Here is a 14,910-nt window from a genome sequence, read left to right on the forward strand (position 1 = left end):
GTGACACTGTACGTGGCGGAAATAATAACTGGCATACTTATAAAAGGCTTGAAAAGTCCAGCGGAGACAAACAAGGTCTGGAATAACAGCAGCCTTGCCCAAAGCCAGTTGCGACAAATTCTTCTGCATATGGACAAAATCCTCTAAACAGAAAATATGTTTGTGAGCTGGAGCTAGGTATTAAGCCAGAAGCTTATTACTGGCTGGATAGTGCCGAGTGCTCTGGATCAGGTGTCAGAAGTTCGGTCATCGGCTCTAGGCGCCAGTTGGTGCCAGGAGTTCGGAAAATGATTACAGACGTTCGGGAATGGGCGCTGCTAAAAAGTACTGGTTCAAGAGGGAATATGACGCTTACTCTCCCACTTGGAGCTCAAGAATGGCCTTCCAACAAAGGGGACGTTCAGGAGAGAAGATATCGTCAATCCAAGGAAGACAGATCGAGGACAAGACAGATGGAAGCTCAGTGAAACTGCAGAAAGGCTGTGAGATGAAGCAAACCTCTTAACCACTTGAAAAGTTACTGTGTTACTGTCTGTGTCGGAAACTTCAGAACTGGATGAAACTAGTGGAAGAATCGGAAAACTCTCAAGGAAGTCTGATAACTTGACTAATGTCTCGGAGGACAAGTACCCAGCGGACCCATTCCCTAATGTTCCGAATATGCAATCTGTCAATACCTGGGACTGGCAACAGGTTTGACTGAGGGGGCGACTATCCATGTGTAAACCCCCTGACCTCCCCTGGACATCCAGTATGCCTCCTCCCTGGTGCATGGGAGTCTGACAGTGACCTCTGTCTAGGAGCATCAGGGGACGAGTAGCCACTTCCTCCACTGCACAGCACTTCACTATTACAAGGTTAACTTCTGTTAACCCAGACACAAGACTGGCAACAGCATGGGAAGGAAGTGAGGAAGCCAGGTGCGGGAGCAAGTGAATAAAAATAAGAGGGCTAGTAGCAGGAGAGAAAATTAGGATGTGGGAAGAGCTGGCACCAGGATTTCAGTAACAGGCGTCAGGTACCCAATAGCGTTCTGAACCTGGGAGTGACGATCAGGAGTTGGCGCCGGGTGCTTCCAGGATGTAGATGGCGCCAGGATAGCTGGGCCCCCGGTGAGGTAGTAGCTCAGCAGCTAAGAACTTGGGGATTGGTGAGCGCTCGCGGGCGTTCGGTGCCGATTCTCAGCTGTCAAGAACATCAATTCTTACAAGAGCCCAGCACAACCAAAATAAGGCACAATTTCTCTTCTTGCTACATTCTGCCTTTACACTTTTTAGTTCTCTCCAAAAGGAAAGTGTAATAAGAAGATATTTAATTAATTCTTTACCAATAAGTGTTACAAGTACACAGAGTACCATCAAACAGACAAATCTCAACTCCTAACAAACATTATATGAGACGCAGATAAGTATTTCATCAGTAAAAATACTGGTTTGGTGGCGAACGCAATGTTTAAGCTTTATTGTGCTACTTGCAAAGATGGTAGCAGATGCAATGTTTACGTTTTATTACGCTACTCGGCAAAGATGGGAGCAGATGCAATGTTTACGTTTATTGCACTACTCAGAAAGGTTATTACACTACTCCATAAAGGTGAGTTAATCACTGATGCAAATTCACTACTGTGGCGAAATAAGATAAATTTGAATCAGATCTTAATAACAAACCAATAAAATACTGATCCTGAAAGCTGTAAGCAATAATACTTCACTGAAATCCAGTTAGGTAACTGGCGAATAATTAAAAAAGCTGCTGCAAAGGTCCAGTGTTACATTGAGACTGGCAGAAAACAGAATGAGTTTGTCTGCTAAGTTGTTCCTGGTATTCCCATAGTTGGCGGGACCAGTCACCAACACTAAAACAATTGAAGCGCTGGCATGAATTATGAAATTTAGCCTGCCGCGATAGTTGAAACTATCGCTATGTAATTACTTGGTAAATTACTTATACAAGACCAACAACAGATGATCACCCACTTCACCTGAGACACATCTGTGGTCTTACAAGCAGTACAAGACACCTTTTGCATAAACCTGTGAGAAAAGCGTCCCTTGTATGAATTGCTGGATAGTCTCCACTGTCAAGCATAAATGATTCCATGGATTGGTGGTACCTCATCAGATGGGGTTGTTGCGGCAGCAAGGCCAGCAAAGGCCAAAAGGGTGAAAGTTTTGGTACCTCAATGAGAAGGTCCAGCAGATCAGGATACCACTCAGCTTCTGGCTGACAAGAACAACCAAAGTCATCCTGAAACTGGGTATGACCAACACATGGGTAATATGACAGATCTAGCTGATTGTGTGAATGACAAGCATTGGGGCTGTCTGATGGGTGTTGAATAATGTCCTCTCTTGCAGCCCAGAGGTCCAAACTGAGAGAGCAGAACAATGGAGGCCTCCTGTTTGACAAGATTAAAAATGGCTCAATCAACAGTATTCCCCAAACCTCAAATGGGTCCAGAGATGATTCCAACACTGTAATTCTCCACCTACGGCAGAATAAAATCATCGTCATCTTCGATAAACTTGGGTAGAAGGTAATAAATCTAGAACCTGAATGTGATCTATACATGGCAATAGTTTGCCTAAAATGAAAACATGAGGAGTCATGAAATAGGAACAAAAATGCAACCAAATTCAACTTCCAGTAATTGTTTAAAAGCAGATATAGGGTAGATAAAACACTGTTGAGATGTGTCACTCTACTAAAGAGGTCACCAAAATTAACTAAGGGTTCTCAAGGTACACATAAGACAAATTATTTCTCTAAAGCAGATTATTCTTAAGACATTTATGGACATTACTCCAACTTTACCTTATCTTTTCCATGTCCCTGCCGAGCTAAGATGTCATACTTCACTTTTCCTTTTTCATCCAACTGTACAGCTAAGGCATTAGATGACGACCCTCCACTCCCACCTCCACTGCTTCCCCCTTTACCCATCCCTAATGGGTACTGAGCAACTTGGCATTCTGGAAATGCCCCACCATCGCCAAAATCCTGCAAGATACTAAATACTGTTAACTGTTGGTCAATCAAAATAGATAAGTTACAACTACATTATTAGCAATGGTTAAATTCTGTTTATGAACTTTAGTCTTTAAAGACAGTTTACATGTTTAATCATTCACTAAGTAACCCAACACCAGTCATTCACACTATAAATATAGAAAAGTACATATTCAGTAAAATATGACGATTTAAAATCATTCCATGCAGTGTTGCAGCATAATGGATAACAGAACACTATGATTTCTTAACCTTCAAAAACTGCTTGCTCATTGATGGGAAATAGTATATTACTAATAGCTTATGCTGCACAACAGTATACGCTCACTCTAAAGATACTTTCACAATATGATTTTAAATATTTACACTTGGAAACAAATTTATTCACAAACCTATTACAAGGTTATAAGATACGGTCTTCTAATATATACCATTCTGCATTACAATGACAACTGCTAAAAAAACCTGAAATATATCTTTAAATATATCTTTAATGACTATTATAACTGCTTCATCCTTTAGAAAAAAAAAAATACTGAAAATCACAACCTATCAATAATCAACAATACTTTCTAAACTGGGGCATACCAAGTTCAGTGTGCCTTGTGTCCCACTCTGTATTTAAGGTTTTTTTGCAGCAGCCCTTTGGCCTCTAGCTGCAATTCTTTCAAGCTATTACTTTTAATCTGTTCACTTTGGTCTCTTCTCACAGCGAACAAACACTTCAAAATTACTTCTCATTTAAGAGGAAATCATGGGGACAATCCCTATAGTCTTAAAAAGGAATTCAGTGTTCCCATTAACAACTGATATTAAACAAATAAATATCTACTATGAAAGTTGAAAATATAAAGGTGGTTATGAAATCTCCACCAGATATCACTTTTAGAGGTATGGCAGTGATCACTTTGTCACTGCCACTCTAAATTTAAAACACCCAACAAAAATCCTGACAGATTACTTTGGTTAAATATTACAATACTATTTGAAGGGGTACACTGAGAGGCTTTTGCAATTCAGTGTTGAAAAAAGAAATGAGCAGTTCTAGAAACCATATCTGAGGAGGAAGACATGGAAGGAGGGCTGGTTTGACATTATGAATGTATATTAATCTTTGGAGATATGGGGTACAAAACTGGAAACCTTGGATACAATACAGGATACACAGAAGCAAAAGGTACAAGACCAAGAGTACTTAGATAAACAGTATGACGATGTTGCCAAAGTTATGCATTCACAGAGTGCATTGGTGTTAGGTTGGCCCACAAAGTTAATGAAATATCCATGGGTGAAAAAACAATGAAAATACCTGTCAAAATGAGGGATGAGTCAATAATATCAGAAAAAATACAATGGTCAGCAGAACATTTTTGTGAGGTCAAGAGTATGATATGAGGTGATAATCTGGCTGATATACCTGAAGCTGAAGACCTCAATGTACTCATAAATGAATTCAGCTTTTGAGGAGGAATCAGTAATAAGGAAAATTGCAGGATGAAAACATCAGGTTATGATGGAATCACTGCAGAGGTGATTTTGGCTGAAACTGGAATGACATCTTGTGTACTAAGTAGATTGTTTTGTAGAATATTAAATGAGAGAAACAATGCCTGATGAATGAGAATTCATAGCAAAGTTACTAAAGAAAGTTACCCCGAGTTTACGTGGTCAAAAGCACATTCAACTTATGTCAGTTGTAATGAAAATATTCAGTATGCTTATCAGGCATCTGACAGCATCCAAAGTCCTATGTTACAGAAGGGTTTGCATCACTATGCTATTCCTATAAAATACATAAAACTAATAGAAATCATCCATGACAATACTAGATGCAAAGTTAATATTGATGAAGTCTTGTCAAGTGAATTTGCAGTATAATTTGAAATGTTATTTCAAATTTGTGGTTTGCTCTTCTCATACATTTTATAATGAAAAAGTGGTCAGACATGGAAGAGAAGGTTTAGTTTGGAATAAGGATAGTGTTGATCAACTTCAAATAAGTACATGATGCTATTTTAATAGGCAAAACACCACAAGATTTATAAAACTTGCTTAATGGAATGCATCATGTACCAAGAGAGATCAGACTCAAAATAAACCTAAGATCAACAGAAGTAATGAGGTGAGAGTATGCACAATGGGATAAAATGACATTGTAAGGAGAAAGGATAAATGAGGTTTAATCTTTCAAATGTATTCAGGAACAATAATATCAAGTACACATTCCCTTGAGTTGGAATTTAGTGAGAGTAAAATATAAAACAGACAAATCAAACAATGAGCTGGTTGACTAAGATTTGAGAATCAGATATACTGAACTTGCATACAAAAGTAAGATTATACATGAGACTAGTAAAATCTGTATTGCTACATGGACATGAATCATGGTACGTATGTAACAGAAACTACATCTAAGACACTGTAAATTAAATTTGAAAAGTAAGCTTCAAGAATAATAACATTAGAAGTCATACAGCTCGACATTTGAAATGATACCATAAGGGAAGTCGAGGAAGTTCCATGTATGGATGGCACAGCGATGATGATGACGGCAAAACTGAAGGGGTAGCCAGGAAAATTGATCCAAATTTAACTATTCTAAGAGCTCATACACACTGACAAAATAAAAATTTCTCTGTGGTGCATCACTATACAGTATTGTGATCGGAAATAATGAGTAAAAAGCCACAATAATGTAAATGATAGACTGTATTTTTCCAAAATACAAAAAAGGACAAAAAACAAGGGAGCTTTAGGCTGTTTGAATAACGTCCTCTTCAGCCAACTGAAGAGGACCGTTGTCAAAACGGTTGAAAGCTCCTTGTTATCCTTTTGTATTTTGGAAAATACAGTCTATCATTTACATTATTGTGGCTTTCTACTCAATACAAACATTATCATCATAAATGGTTTTGTGTCACCTCCTCCATTTATGGGGTCAGACGTATATAATTTCTCACCACTCTTCTCTGCCCTATGCTTTTTCCTGTCTGACCTCACATCAGGTCTGTGTCTTCATCTATCCCCTTGCTTTATGATTTCCTGAGTCTTTCTCCTGCTACCTCTATATCTACAGCTTTTCTAACCAAATGATCTTTATCCCTTCTCATTACACATCCAAACCATCCCAATCTTTGATCTCAAGTCTTTTTTTTTTAGCCTCTGGCACCATATTTGATACCATAAATGCAAAGTAGTCTACATCTGAATATTCTTCATGGTTATAAAAAAATCAAATTTTAGAAAGTAAAAGAATGAATGCTATCAGAGTGAATCAGAAAGGTCATGCATATATTCATACAATTCATCACAGACACTGCCATATTAACAATAAATTACACTAACCTAACACTGGTACCATCTGAATCAAATACTATTGCTGCAAGTATCTGTTCATAAGTAGCGTCAATACTCTTGAACACTTTGCCTGCGTCAACAGAATTAGTATCACTTTTATCTAAAGAGACATATGGCTTTTCCTAATAAAAATACTTAATGCTGTAGCCATCCACCAACTTTTCAGTTATGATATCATCAAACAATTTGAGATGATAAATTCAGGTGGCATGATTTTAATGAATGATGTAAAAATCCTCTATATTGTAGCTGAACCACTACTTTTCAACTATTCCACTACAGTATGTATTTATCTGTCATTACAATTTTACATATATGCAGTCTATATACAAGATATTCTCAACAGACTCAAGACATCTGACAACAAAATCCACTGTCAGTCATATGTCTGTAGGTCTGGGTAATCAAGAGTTAGTAGTGCTGACTGGCCTAACACACTAATGCATAAGTGGGAGTTGTAGGTTACCTATAAACAAACAGTCTGTTCAACTTTGCCAAAGATGCATGACATGACAATATTATCATAATAATGTTGTCAGCTTATTAATAATCCAGAAGTTACTTGGAACTGTGTAATGCAACCAAAAATGTGTTCTGGGAATGCATCAAAAGAAAAATTGTTGTTATTAATGGCAACATAATATCCAAAAATGGCCATTAAAGGTATTCTATTATGTATTTGGAAGATAAGAGCAACTTGAGGATTATAGCAGCCTACACCTGGATTCCTAATCTTCAAGAAGTACCTACTGCCCTTCACTTTTCAAAACTGTTAAACGCTCATACCTTTCATCTGTCTACTTCATCCCCTGCCATAAACACAACACACTTATGAAAACAAAGGGCAACACATGCTTCCCACCTCTTGAGATCGTGGTATCCATCCTTTCCTGTGCCCATAGGGAGGAGCCGCTCGAGATGCTGTGACTAAAGCCTGCTGCTGCAACTGTGCTTGCTGATTACATCGCCTTCGGTCCTCACTTTCACGGTCCCATATAGGCGCACTGATCGGTGGCAGTATACTGTAAAGTTAAATGATGAATTTAATCAATCTGATATAAAACTATGGAAAATCTCTCATACTTTTAATGGTATAGAAAAACTTCACATCCAAATTTAGAGGCAAGTCAATATTATACCATGCTGTGAGATATGATTTCAACTTAAATGGGTAAGGAGAGCCATTATGAAGAATTACTAACTGCCAGCTGCTGGACTTCATGCTAAGTAGTAATGCTGCTAGTGCCTGAGTTTCAAATAAATTACTTTATACTGTATTCTGTCACTGTAATGAAAACTACACAACTTAACATGTACAGTATAGTAGATTTTTTATTCTTTTCAAATCAGAACTCATCTTTGTTTTGTGTGCTGCAAGTTTATGCATATCATATATAGTATATTAACCCCTCTCTTATTACTCTACTGCATAGAAGTGTGTGTGTGTGTGTGTGTGTGTGTGTGTGTGTGTGTGTGTGTGTGTGTGTGTGTGTGTGTGTGTGTGTGGGATACAAAAGAGCATAATAAGGAATAGTAACTAGGCTAACCTAGGTTATGCTGCTAAGATAGCCAAAATTCATACAGCAACCCTGGCTAGTCTATAACAATATACACTGACTTGGAAAGCTTTATATAATCCAAAAAAAAAAAAAAAGAATTATTCATGATCCCTTTTATAATAAGTGTAAATCAAAACCACCAAAAATATGCCACTAGCAAGACAAATGTTCAACTGAAGAACTTTGTCACAGTAGCCTAATCTACAAAACTTAGGTCCCCATGATCAAGGATACTATAATCGAACCCAAAATATCTAAAGGTGTTGTAATATATGTATAGTGCATCTTGTGCATGTACAAGTGCAATAGACAGTGCTAGTATGTGTTTTCCTGCAGACGACAAAATTTTGTTAAAAAAATGCAAATAAAATCAAAACTTACATAATACAGTCTGTTTAGATGATGGGTACAGTATTTGGGTATGGTACATCCCAAAAGTGCAAAGCACCCTGAATACATTATATACAGTATACTCTATAATGTTTAATACAGTAATCCTGAGAATTATTCAGTGTCTTTTTATATATAGAAATAACACAAACTGCAGTAATCCCTCAATTACCAGCATTTCCCCTATCTGAAATTTGCCCCTGCCCGTACCAAAATTGACCCCTTGACGAATATTTCTCGATTATAAAACCATTAAAGAGTATATAGTGTACAGCATGTGGCCCGGGTACTTTGCATTTCAAGGATTACTGTACCTTAATAACCATTATATAATCACGTTTTTATACTGATTTTGAGTTTAATTGCATTTTTGCACACACTCATCTGTTGTCTGCCGAAAACACATACATACATACTAGTACCACCTGATATTCCAAATAAAATGACATTGGTAACATAACTAATTAACAACAGAGTTCATGTAAAGACATGTAGCAAACTTTATCTGAATCCACGCCTCAGTTATTGACGCTCCAAAAACCAGGTTGTCAGGCTAAGTGGAAATTTGTTTTTTAAAAATTTCGGGTAGACCTAACTGTGCTTGCAAGTTTACTTCGAGATTATCAAACAAAACTTCCTTCATCTTTTATAAGTTGTCTTTTTCTACAATAATTTATGCAAGCTATAATAATGTAAAAAACTTCTGAACTCAATTACATCTTAATTCACACACTAATTCCTACCATTCGAGCAAAAGCTAATCTTCCATAGCTTTTTAAGTCTTAGAAGAGTTCTCTTATTCATTCAAAAAATACTAATTTTACTATACAACATCATTTCTTGCATTTATGACCCTTAAACTATAAACCTCATTTGCATTAAATGACTGCTGTATTACAGGTCCAGTACCTCTACTATGGATCCATTAAGCATTATTCCTCGTAGCACGTAAACAACCAACGATTTTAACAAACTTCTCCCACCTATCTTTACCAATACCACAGTGCTTTTAGAACCTGTCTCCATTACACAGTTTACACCTAAGCAAGTCAGACCAGCAGAAATGAGGTCTTTTGACTGTTTTCTTTTTCTCTCCATAATGCAACTTCTTTGGAATTTGACTATACCCATTATTTTACAATGACCTATTTAACAGATTCTTTTCATACTAATCTGGGTATAAATGGAGTCAGCATGGGCCCTATTCATGAACTCTTCTTAGTCCCTCTGAAACCACTGTATCACAATGGATTTTTCTCAAGCATCATCCTTGAAAATGGTAAAGTTGCTCTGATAAGGAAACATAAACTAATGCAGACTTAATAATGTAGTAGACATTTCTTCACCCAAGCTAAGGTTCTCTGTGTTATGCAGAATACATCCATACAACCTACCTAACCTTGTTACATTTACAAGCTTATAAATTTGGGGGTATGTTAGGCTACTATCAATAGGTATGCACTAGGCATTTTATCAATAGCATAGATTTACAGGTAATTTTTTGGAAGACTCCAACTGGGTATTTTGAAAGACTCCTACTAGCCATTTAACAAGAAAAACCATTTTGGGTTTTTCATGTAAAAATGGCTAGGAAATGACAGTGCACTAAACGCTAGGGGTGTTTAGCAGTTATAATTTTGCTGTATTAGCTATGGAGGGGGGTGAGGGGCCGGTATTGTCTTACCTTATAAGTCGTAATTTGATTAGAATATTTTTCTCTGTCATTAAGCATCTGTGAAGGTTATGTATTGAGAAGAAATTTTTTGTTTTGATGCTTTTCACCCCCCAAAAATATAAATTATAATGTGGGAGCTGGCTGGCGTCTTCCGAAAAATAACCAATTTAAATACTTTCTACCTCTCTGACTGGTGCACTGCACACTTGTTTTTGTTTTACCCAGTTTTCTCACTGGATAGGCTCCCCAGGCTACTAGGCTACACAGGTGGAGGGAAAACAAACCAAAAGTTACCACTGCAATAATGGTTAACATGCAACACACACACACACCAGATCCCCCAGGACAAAATGCACGCTTCATTTATTTGGCTTGAGTAGGAATAAAGTACCATTATCATCCCAAAACAGCCTAGCCTATCAGCATTTCTGAACCCTAAGAACCGTTTCCCATAGTACACTCCTACTTCCTGGAAAAATAAATGTTAAATTCTTACATATCACAGCAAGAACTATGAAATAAACTATGGTTCAAGTTTGTAAACTAGATGCAGCCGCAGAGGTAAAGGCTGAGCCTAGTCAATTAGACTAAAGATGATTGCATGGACTGATTGTTACGCAATTTCTTTTTATTTGATAATCACAGGGAAAATACTGTTTCTATAAGGACAGTATCTTCCTACATCGTAAAAAAGTCGCTTTGGCCAGGCATCGGATTAGGTATATGCTACATTTGGCTAATTGAATGAATGGCCTGCCTAAACTTGCCATACATGAGAAACAAGCTACCAAACATTCTTGTGGTTTGTTTCACACATATAATACGTCCTAACCTGTCTCAGATATAATGAATCATGACTCTGTATAAGCATTATCAGTCATTTTAATCCCACAAACGTAATTCTACATCAAAATTACATACTACGGAAAGAAAACCAACAAAATACCGCAGTACATACTCTGATAGCGACACCATTTTTGTTGATACTGTGTCCGAATTGTTGACATCACAAAAATGCCATTTATTTCACTTATATTGGATTTCTTAAAAATTTCAATGATTTTTTCAGATTTTTCATACTAAATATAAACATACTGCACTCAATCAAATAATCCTGCAAAGAAAAATCGTAAACAAAAATTAAAGTCAATAAATGAATTCAGAGGGTTCTGACACGAGAAGAACTAGCTTGTTGGTTCCTTCATTGCTTTCTGGAGCTCTAATATTGCGTAGCAACTATAATATTGAAATCAGCTATTAACCGGAATAATCAGAAGCTCTTGTGCTTTTTTTAACATTGTGGCCTAGTTTTAATTATCTCTCTCTCTCTCTCTCTCTCTCTCTCTCTCTCTCTCTCTCTCTCTCTCTCTCTCTCTCTCTCTCTCTCTCTCTCTCTCTCTCTCTCTATGTATGCCACAAGTAGTCGATTAATATGTAATTATTCAAATTTTTTTAGAATAACTTACATCAAGGGAATTATTCATAAAAGTACTTAGCCCGGCCGAGTTTTAAACCCATGGCTATGGGTTGCTAGTTGCTATATTAAAGACTAACTTAATAATCCATTGAGTTTTTAAATCGACCATAAAAAGCTTAGGTTTTAATCCTCGTCCGGTTAGATGCCTTATGAAATTACCTTTGAGTGTAAATAATTCCCAAGGGATAGTGAATTTAATATCATTGGGCTATTCGAAAATATTTATGTACTGTGCAAAGATAGTGACCATCACATACACATACGTATCTATATACCTATATATGTATATGTCTATGTGTATATACATACATATATATATATATATATATATATATATATATATATATATATATATATATATATATATATATATATATATGTGTGTGTGTGTGTGTGTGTGTGTGTGTGTGTGTGTGTGTGTGTGTGTGTGTGTATGATGGTTACTATCTTTGCACGTGATATTACACTTGCACAAACACGCCTTCTTGAGTATGACAAACCTTGATATGACGACATCAGTTAAAACCTCTTCTTAGCATTAGAACGAATGATGGAGAGCCACTGCATGCCACAAGAAATGTATACACCTCTCTTACCTAGTTTCTTGACTGGAAATACACTGCTGTAGATGCCTTTTATTAGCTTGGAAAGGCTTGGGTTCTGCGGTCTTTTGAATTATTGCCAGAGTTTACTGATAAAAATTCCAGAATTTTCAAAAGCATGAGACTGATACAAATGCGGAGACTGACAACAAAGATAAGCATCTCTTATGACCGAAAGTTCGACACGGTGCTGCAGGTCAAAATATTATGAAAGCCTGATATGGCTTAATAGATTAAAACAATTACTTTGGCTGAATCCTGACATTCGCCAGTATACTGAGAGAAGAAAAAGAGTACAATGTAAAGCTAGCTACCATGCTAGCTGAGGAGTAAAAATTCCTCGCTCCCATTCTTGGTAAAGAAAATGCTGCCAAGCTTGTCTGCCAGACACCATCGCCTCATCCTCACTGCAGTGTGGAATTGCAAAATAACCAAGGAGTTAATGGGGCTCTGTAAGTCCCACGCCTATTTCAGTGAGCGTAAAGTAGTACAACTGTTGTAAATCATGCTACTCTAAATTCCAAGAGAGCAACTCTGGCTGCTTCAGGACAAAACAATGTACTCATGTTTCAAACTAGGACATAATATTAGCAGTGGTGGACATGAAAGGAGTCACAGGGACGCAGTGACACAGAGACTGGCATTCACAACGAAGCCTGATTCAGTTTTCCTTAATCGGATCAAGAGACTGACTGTCATGTGAACCTCTATTCCAAAAAATGTACTCTCTATAGTGAGAGACAGTGAAACTAATGGGAAAAAAGTTAAGTATACCTTAGTTTTACCAGACCACTGAGCTGATTAACAGCTCTCCTAGGGCTGAGATTAGGCTTATTTTACATGGCTAAGAACCAATTGGTTACTTAGCAACGGGACCTACAGCTTATTGTGGAATCCGAACCACATTATAGCGAGAAATGAATTTCTATAACCAGAAATAAATTCCTCTAACTCTTCATCAGCCGGCGGCGGGAATTGAACTCACAGCACCTATTGATGAGAACCAGCAAAACTACTAGACGGAGACATGAAGCTACCATACATAAAGGATTTGCATGTTTGCATAACCCCAGTATAATGCCTTTTCAAATTATGACCCTCCACAACAATGGAGCCCAACAATTTCCACGGAATAATGACTCCTTGCCTTTTGATAAGGCATCTGAAACTGTGGAAACCATTACTATTAACTATTTTTGAGGAACTGGTGAGTCACCTATTGATTAAGTCACACCCATCTTCATCCTTAATGAAGGCACAATTATCGTTGCCCTTGTAGACAAGAAACCTGTGAAAAGAGTTGAATTAACCTTAGAAAAGATGTTGTTTACCACCTTTTTTAGTTTGCCAAAGAAAAGAAATCAGTATCCTAGCCTGTGGTAATACCATCTCTAGCACTGTCCAGAATGAAAATGGAGGCACAGCCCTCCTGGCCTGATGGTGAGTGCCTTCAACCAGTCTCTTTAAGGTGTGATACGACCAAACCTGTCGTCGAGTTACAGGGAAGAAGCGCTTATAGAGAAGTAATGGTAAGATCCAGAACTGTTCATGATAAATGAGTAAGCAAGAACTCTAAGAAACTTCAGTGCTAAGTACAGGTCATGAATTTAATGGGAGTATGCACAGCAGTCAAAATCAACTTATATATCTCTTGGTGGCTGAATGGATAAGCCACTATCATACTTGGTGAAACCATAAGACACAAGTTCAATTACTAACCACGGAATATATACTTATATAACTCCCTTTTGGTTAAGAGAGGGTTTTGATGGGAGAAACGGCAAAATCTTGACAGAATATCCTGATAATGCTGTTTTAATCAGAAAAACACTATAATATTTACAAGGCTTGCTTAACAGAATACACCACATATCTAGAGAGATGGAACTCCAAATAATATAAGAAAAAACAGGAGTAATGAAGACAGTATGCACAATATGATAAAATAACATTAGATGGAGAAGGGATTCGTGAGATTGAATCTTTCAAATGTTTAGAATAGTATCCAGGAAAGTTCTCTTGAACTGAAATTTCCAGGACGACCAAAAAGGCAAATAAAATAATGAGCAGGCTGAAGAAGATCTGGAAATAATAGGACTGAAATTACACTAGAAAAAAAGATTATACATAAATCTAGTCGACCTGTTTTGCTCCAAGGATGTGAATCATGGCATGAAGATGAAAATGTATCCAAAAGCTCTAAGAAGAATATTACAAGTCAGATGGAAGGATAGAATTAAAAACGATACCATAAGTAAAATTCTAAAAATCCCATATGTAGATGAGATATTTATGAAAAGGCGATGGAGTTGGCTTGGAAATATTCTTCACATAAACCCTGGGAGGATGGTATTTGATTGTGTCAGCCAGGCATCTGTGGTTACCTGGGGAGCTGGAACACCCAGACTTACGTGGATGATAACTATGAGAAGAGAGGCTGGAGGTGATTGGAGATTTATGGAAAATAAAGCACAGGAAAGACGAGTAACAGAATTTCAAAGGGACCCTGTAAGATTGTAGAAGAGAACGAGACCGGTTTTTCCAGCCGGAGTTGGCTTCTCCCTCCAACCTAGTCAGTACTCAGTATGCAACTGGCGCTCTTTTAGTAAGCATTACTCTACAATACACGCATCACTGGACACCGGGGTTTCATTACAGCCCTAAGTATCCAACATCTTACAGACCCTTTGCATCTTAACACGTTGTAGCCAGTTATGTTGCTGATGATGATGGTGATGGGCGTTTTTATTCCCAATGTAAAACGAATCATATATTGTTGTTTTTTTTATAATAAAAAAGTATGAAAAGTCATGTTGAAATTGTGAAATAAAACTATCAGCC

At 37.3% G+C, this 14,910-nt stretch overlaps 1 protein-coding gene across 2 annotated transcripts in view; it reads right to left on the reverse strand.

The window, feature by feature from the left end:
* Nucleotides 1-11,176, reverse strand: part of Bx42 (Puff-specific protein Bx42) — a 34,962-nt gene extending 23,786 nt beyond the window's left edge. Inside the window, exons 1-3 of one of the 2 annotated variants that reach the window (XM_067122085.1) lie at nucleotides 10,949-11,176; nucleotides 7,229-7,388; nucleotides 2,815-3,000 (exon numbers count right to left, since the gene is read on the reverse strand). In XM_067122085.1, the coding sequence (XP_066978186.1) occupies nucleotides 2,815-3,000; nucleotides 7,229-7,388; nucleotides 10,949-10,965 (363 nt within the window). In that variant the 5' untranslated portion in view covers nucleotides 10,966-11,176. Of the gene's footprint in view, nucleotides 1-2,814; nucleotides 3,001-7,228; nucleotides 7,389-10,486; nucleotides 10,596-10,948 lie in introns of those variants that run through there. The other variant, XM_067122086.1, reaches the window with a different exon arrangement.
* Nucleotides 11,177-14,910: the final 3,734 nt, after the last annotated feature.

This window comes from Macrobrachium rosenbergii, chromosome 20 (genome assembly GCF_040412425.1).
Source record: "Macrobrachium rosenbergii isolate ZJJX-2024 chromosome 20, ASM4041242v1, whole genome shotgun sequence".
In the NCBI taxonomy this organism is placed as follows: domain Eukaryota; kingdom Metazoa; phylum Arthropoda; class Malacostraca; order Decapoda; family Palaemonidae; genus Macrobrachium; species Macrobrachium rosenbergii.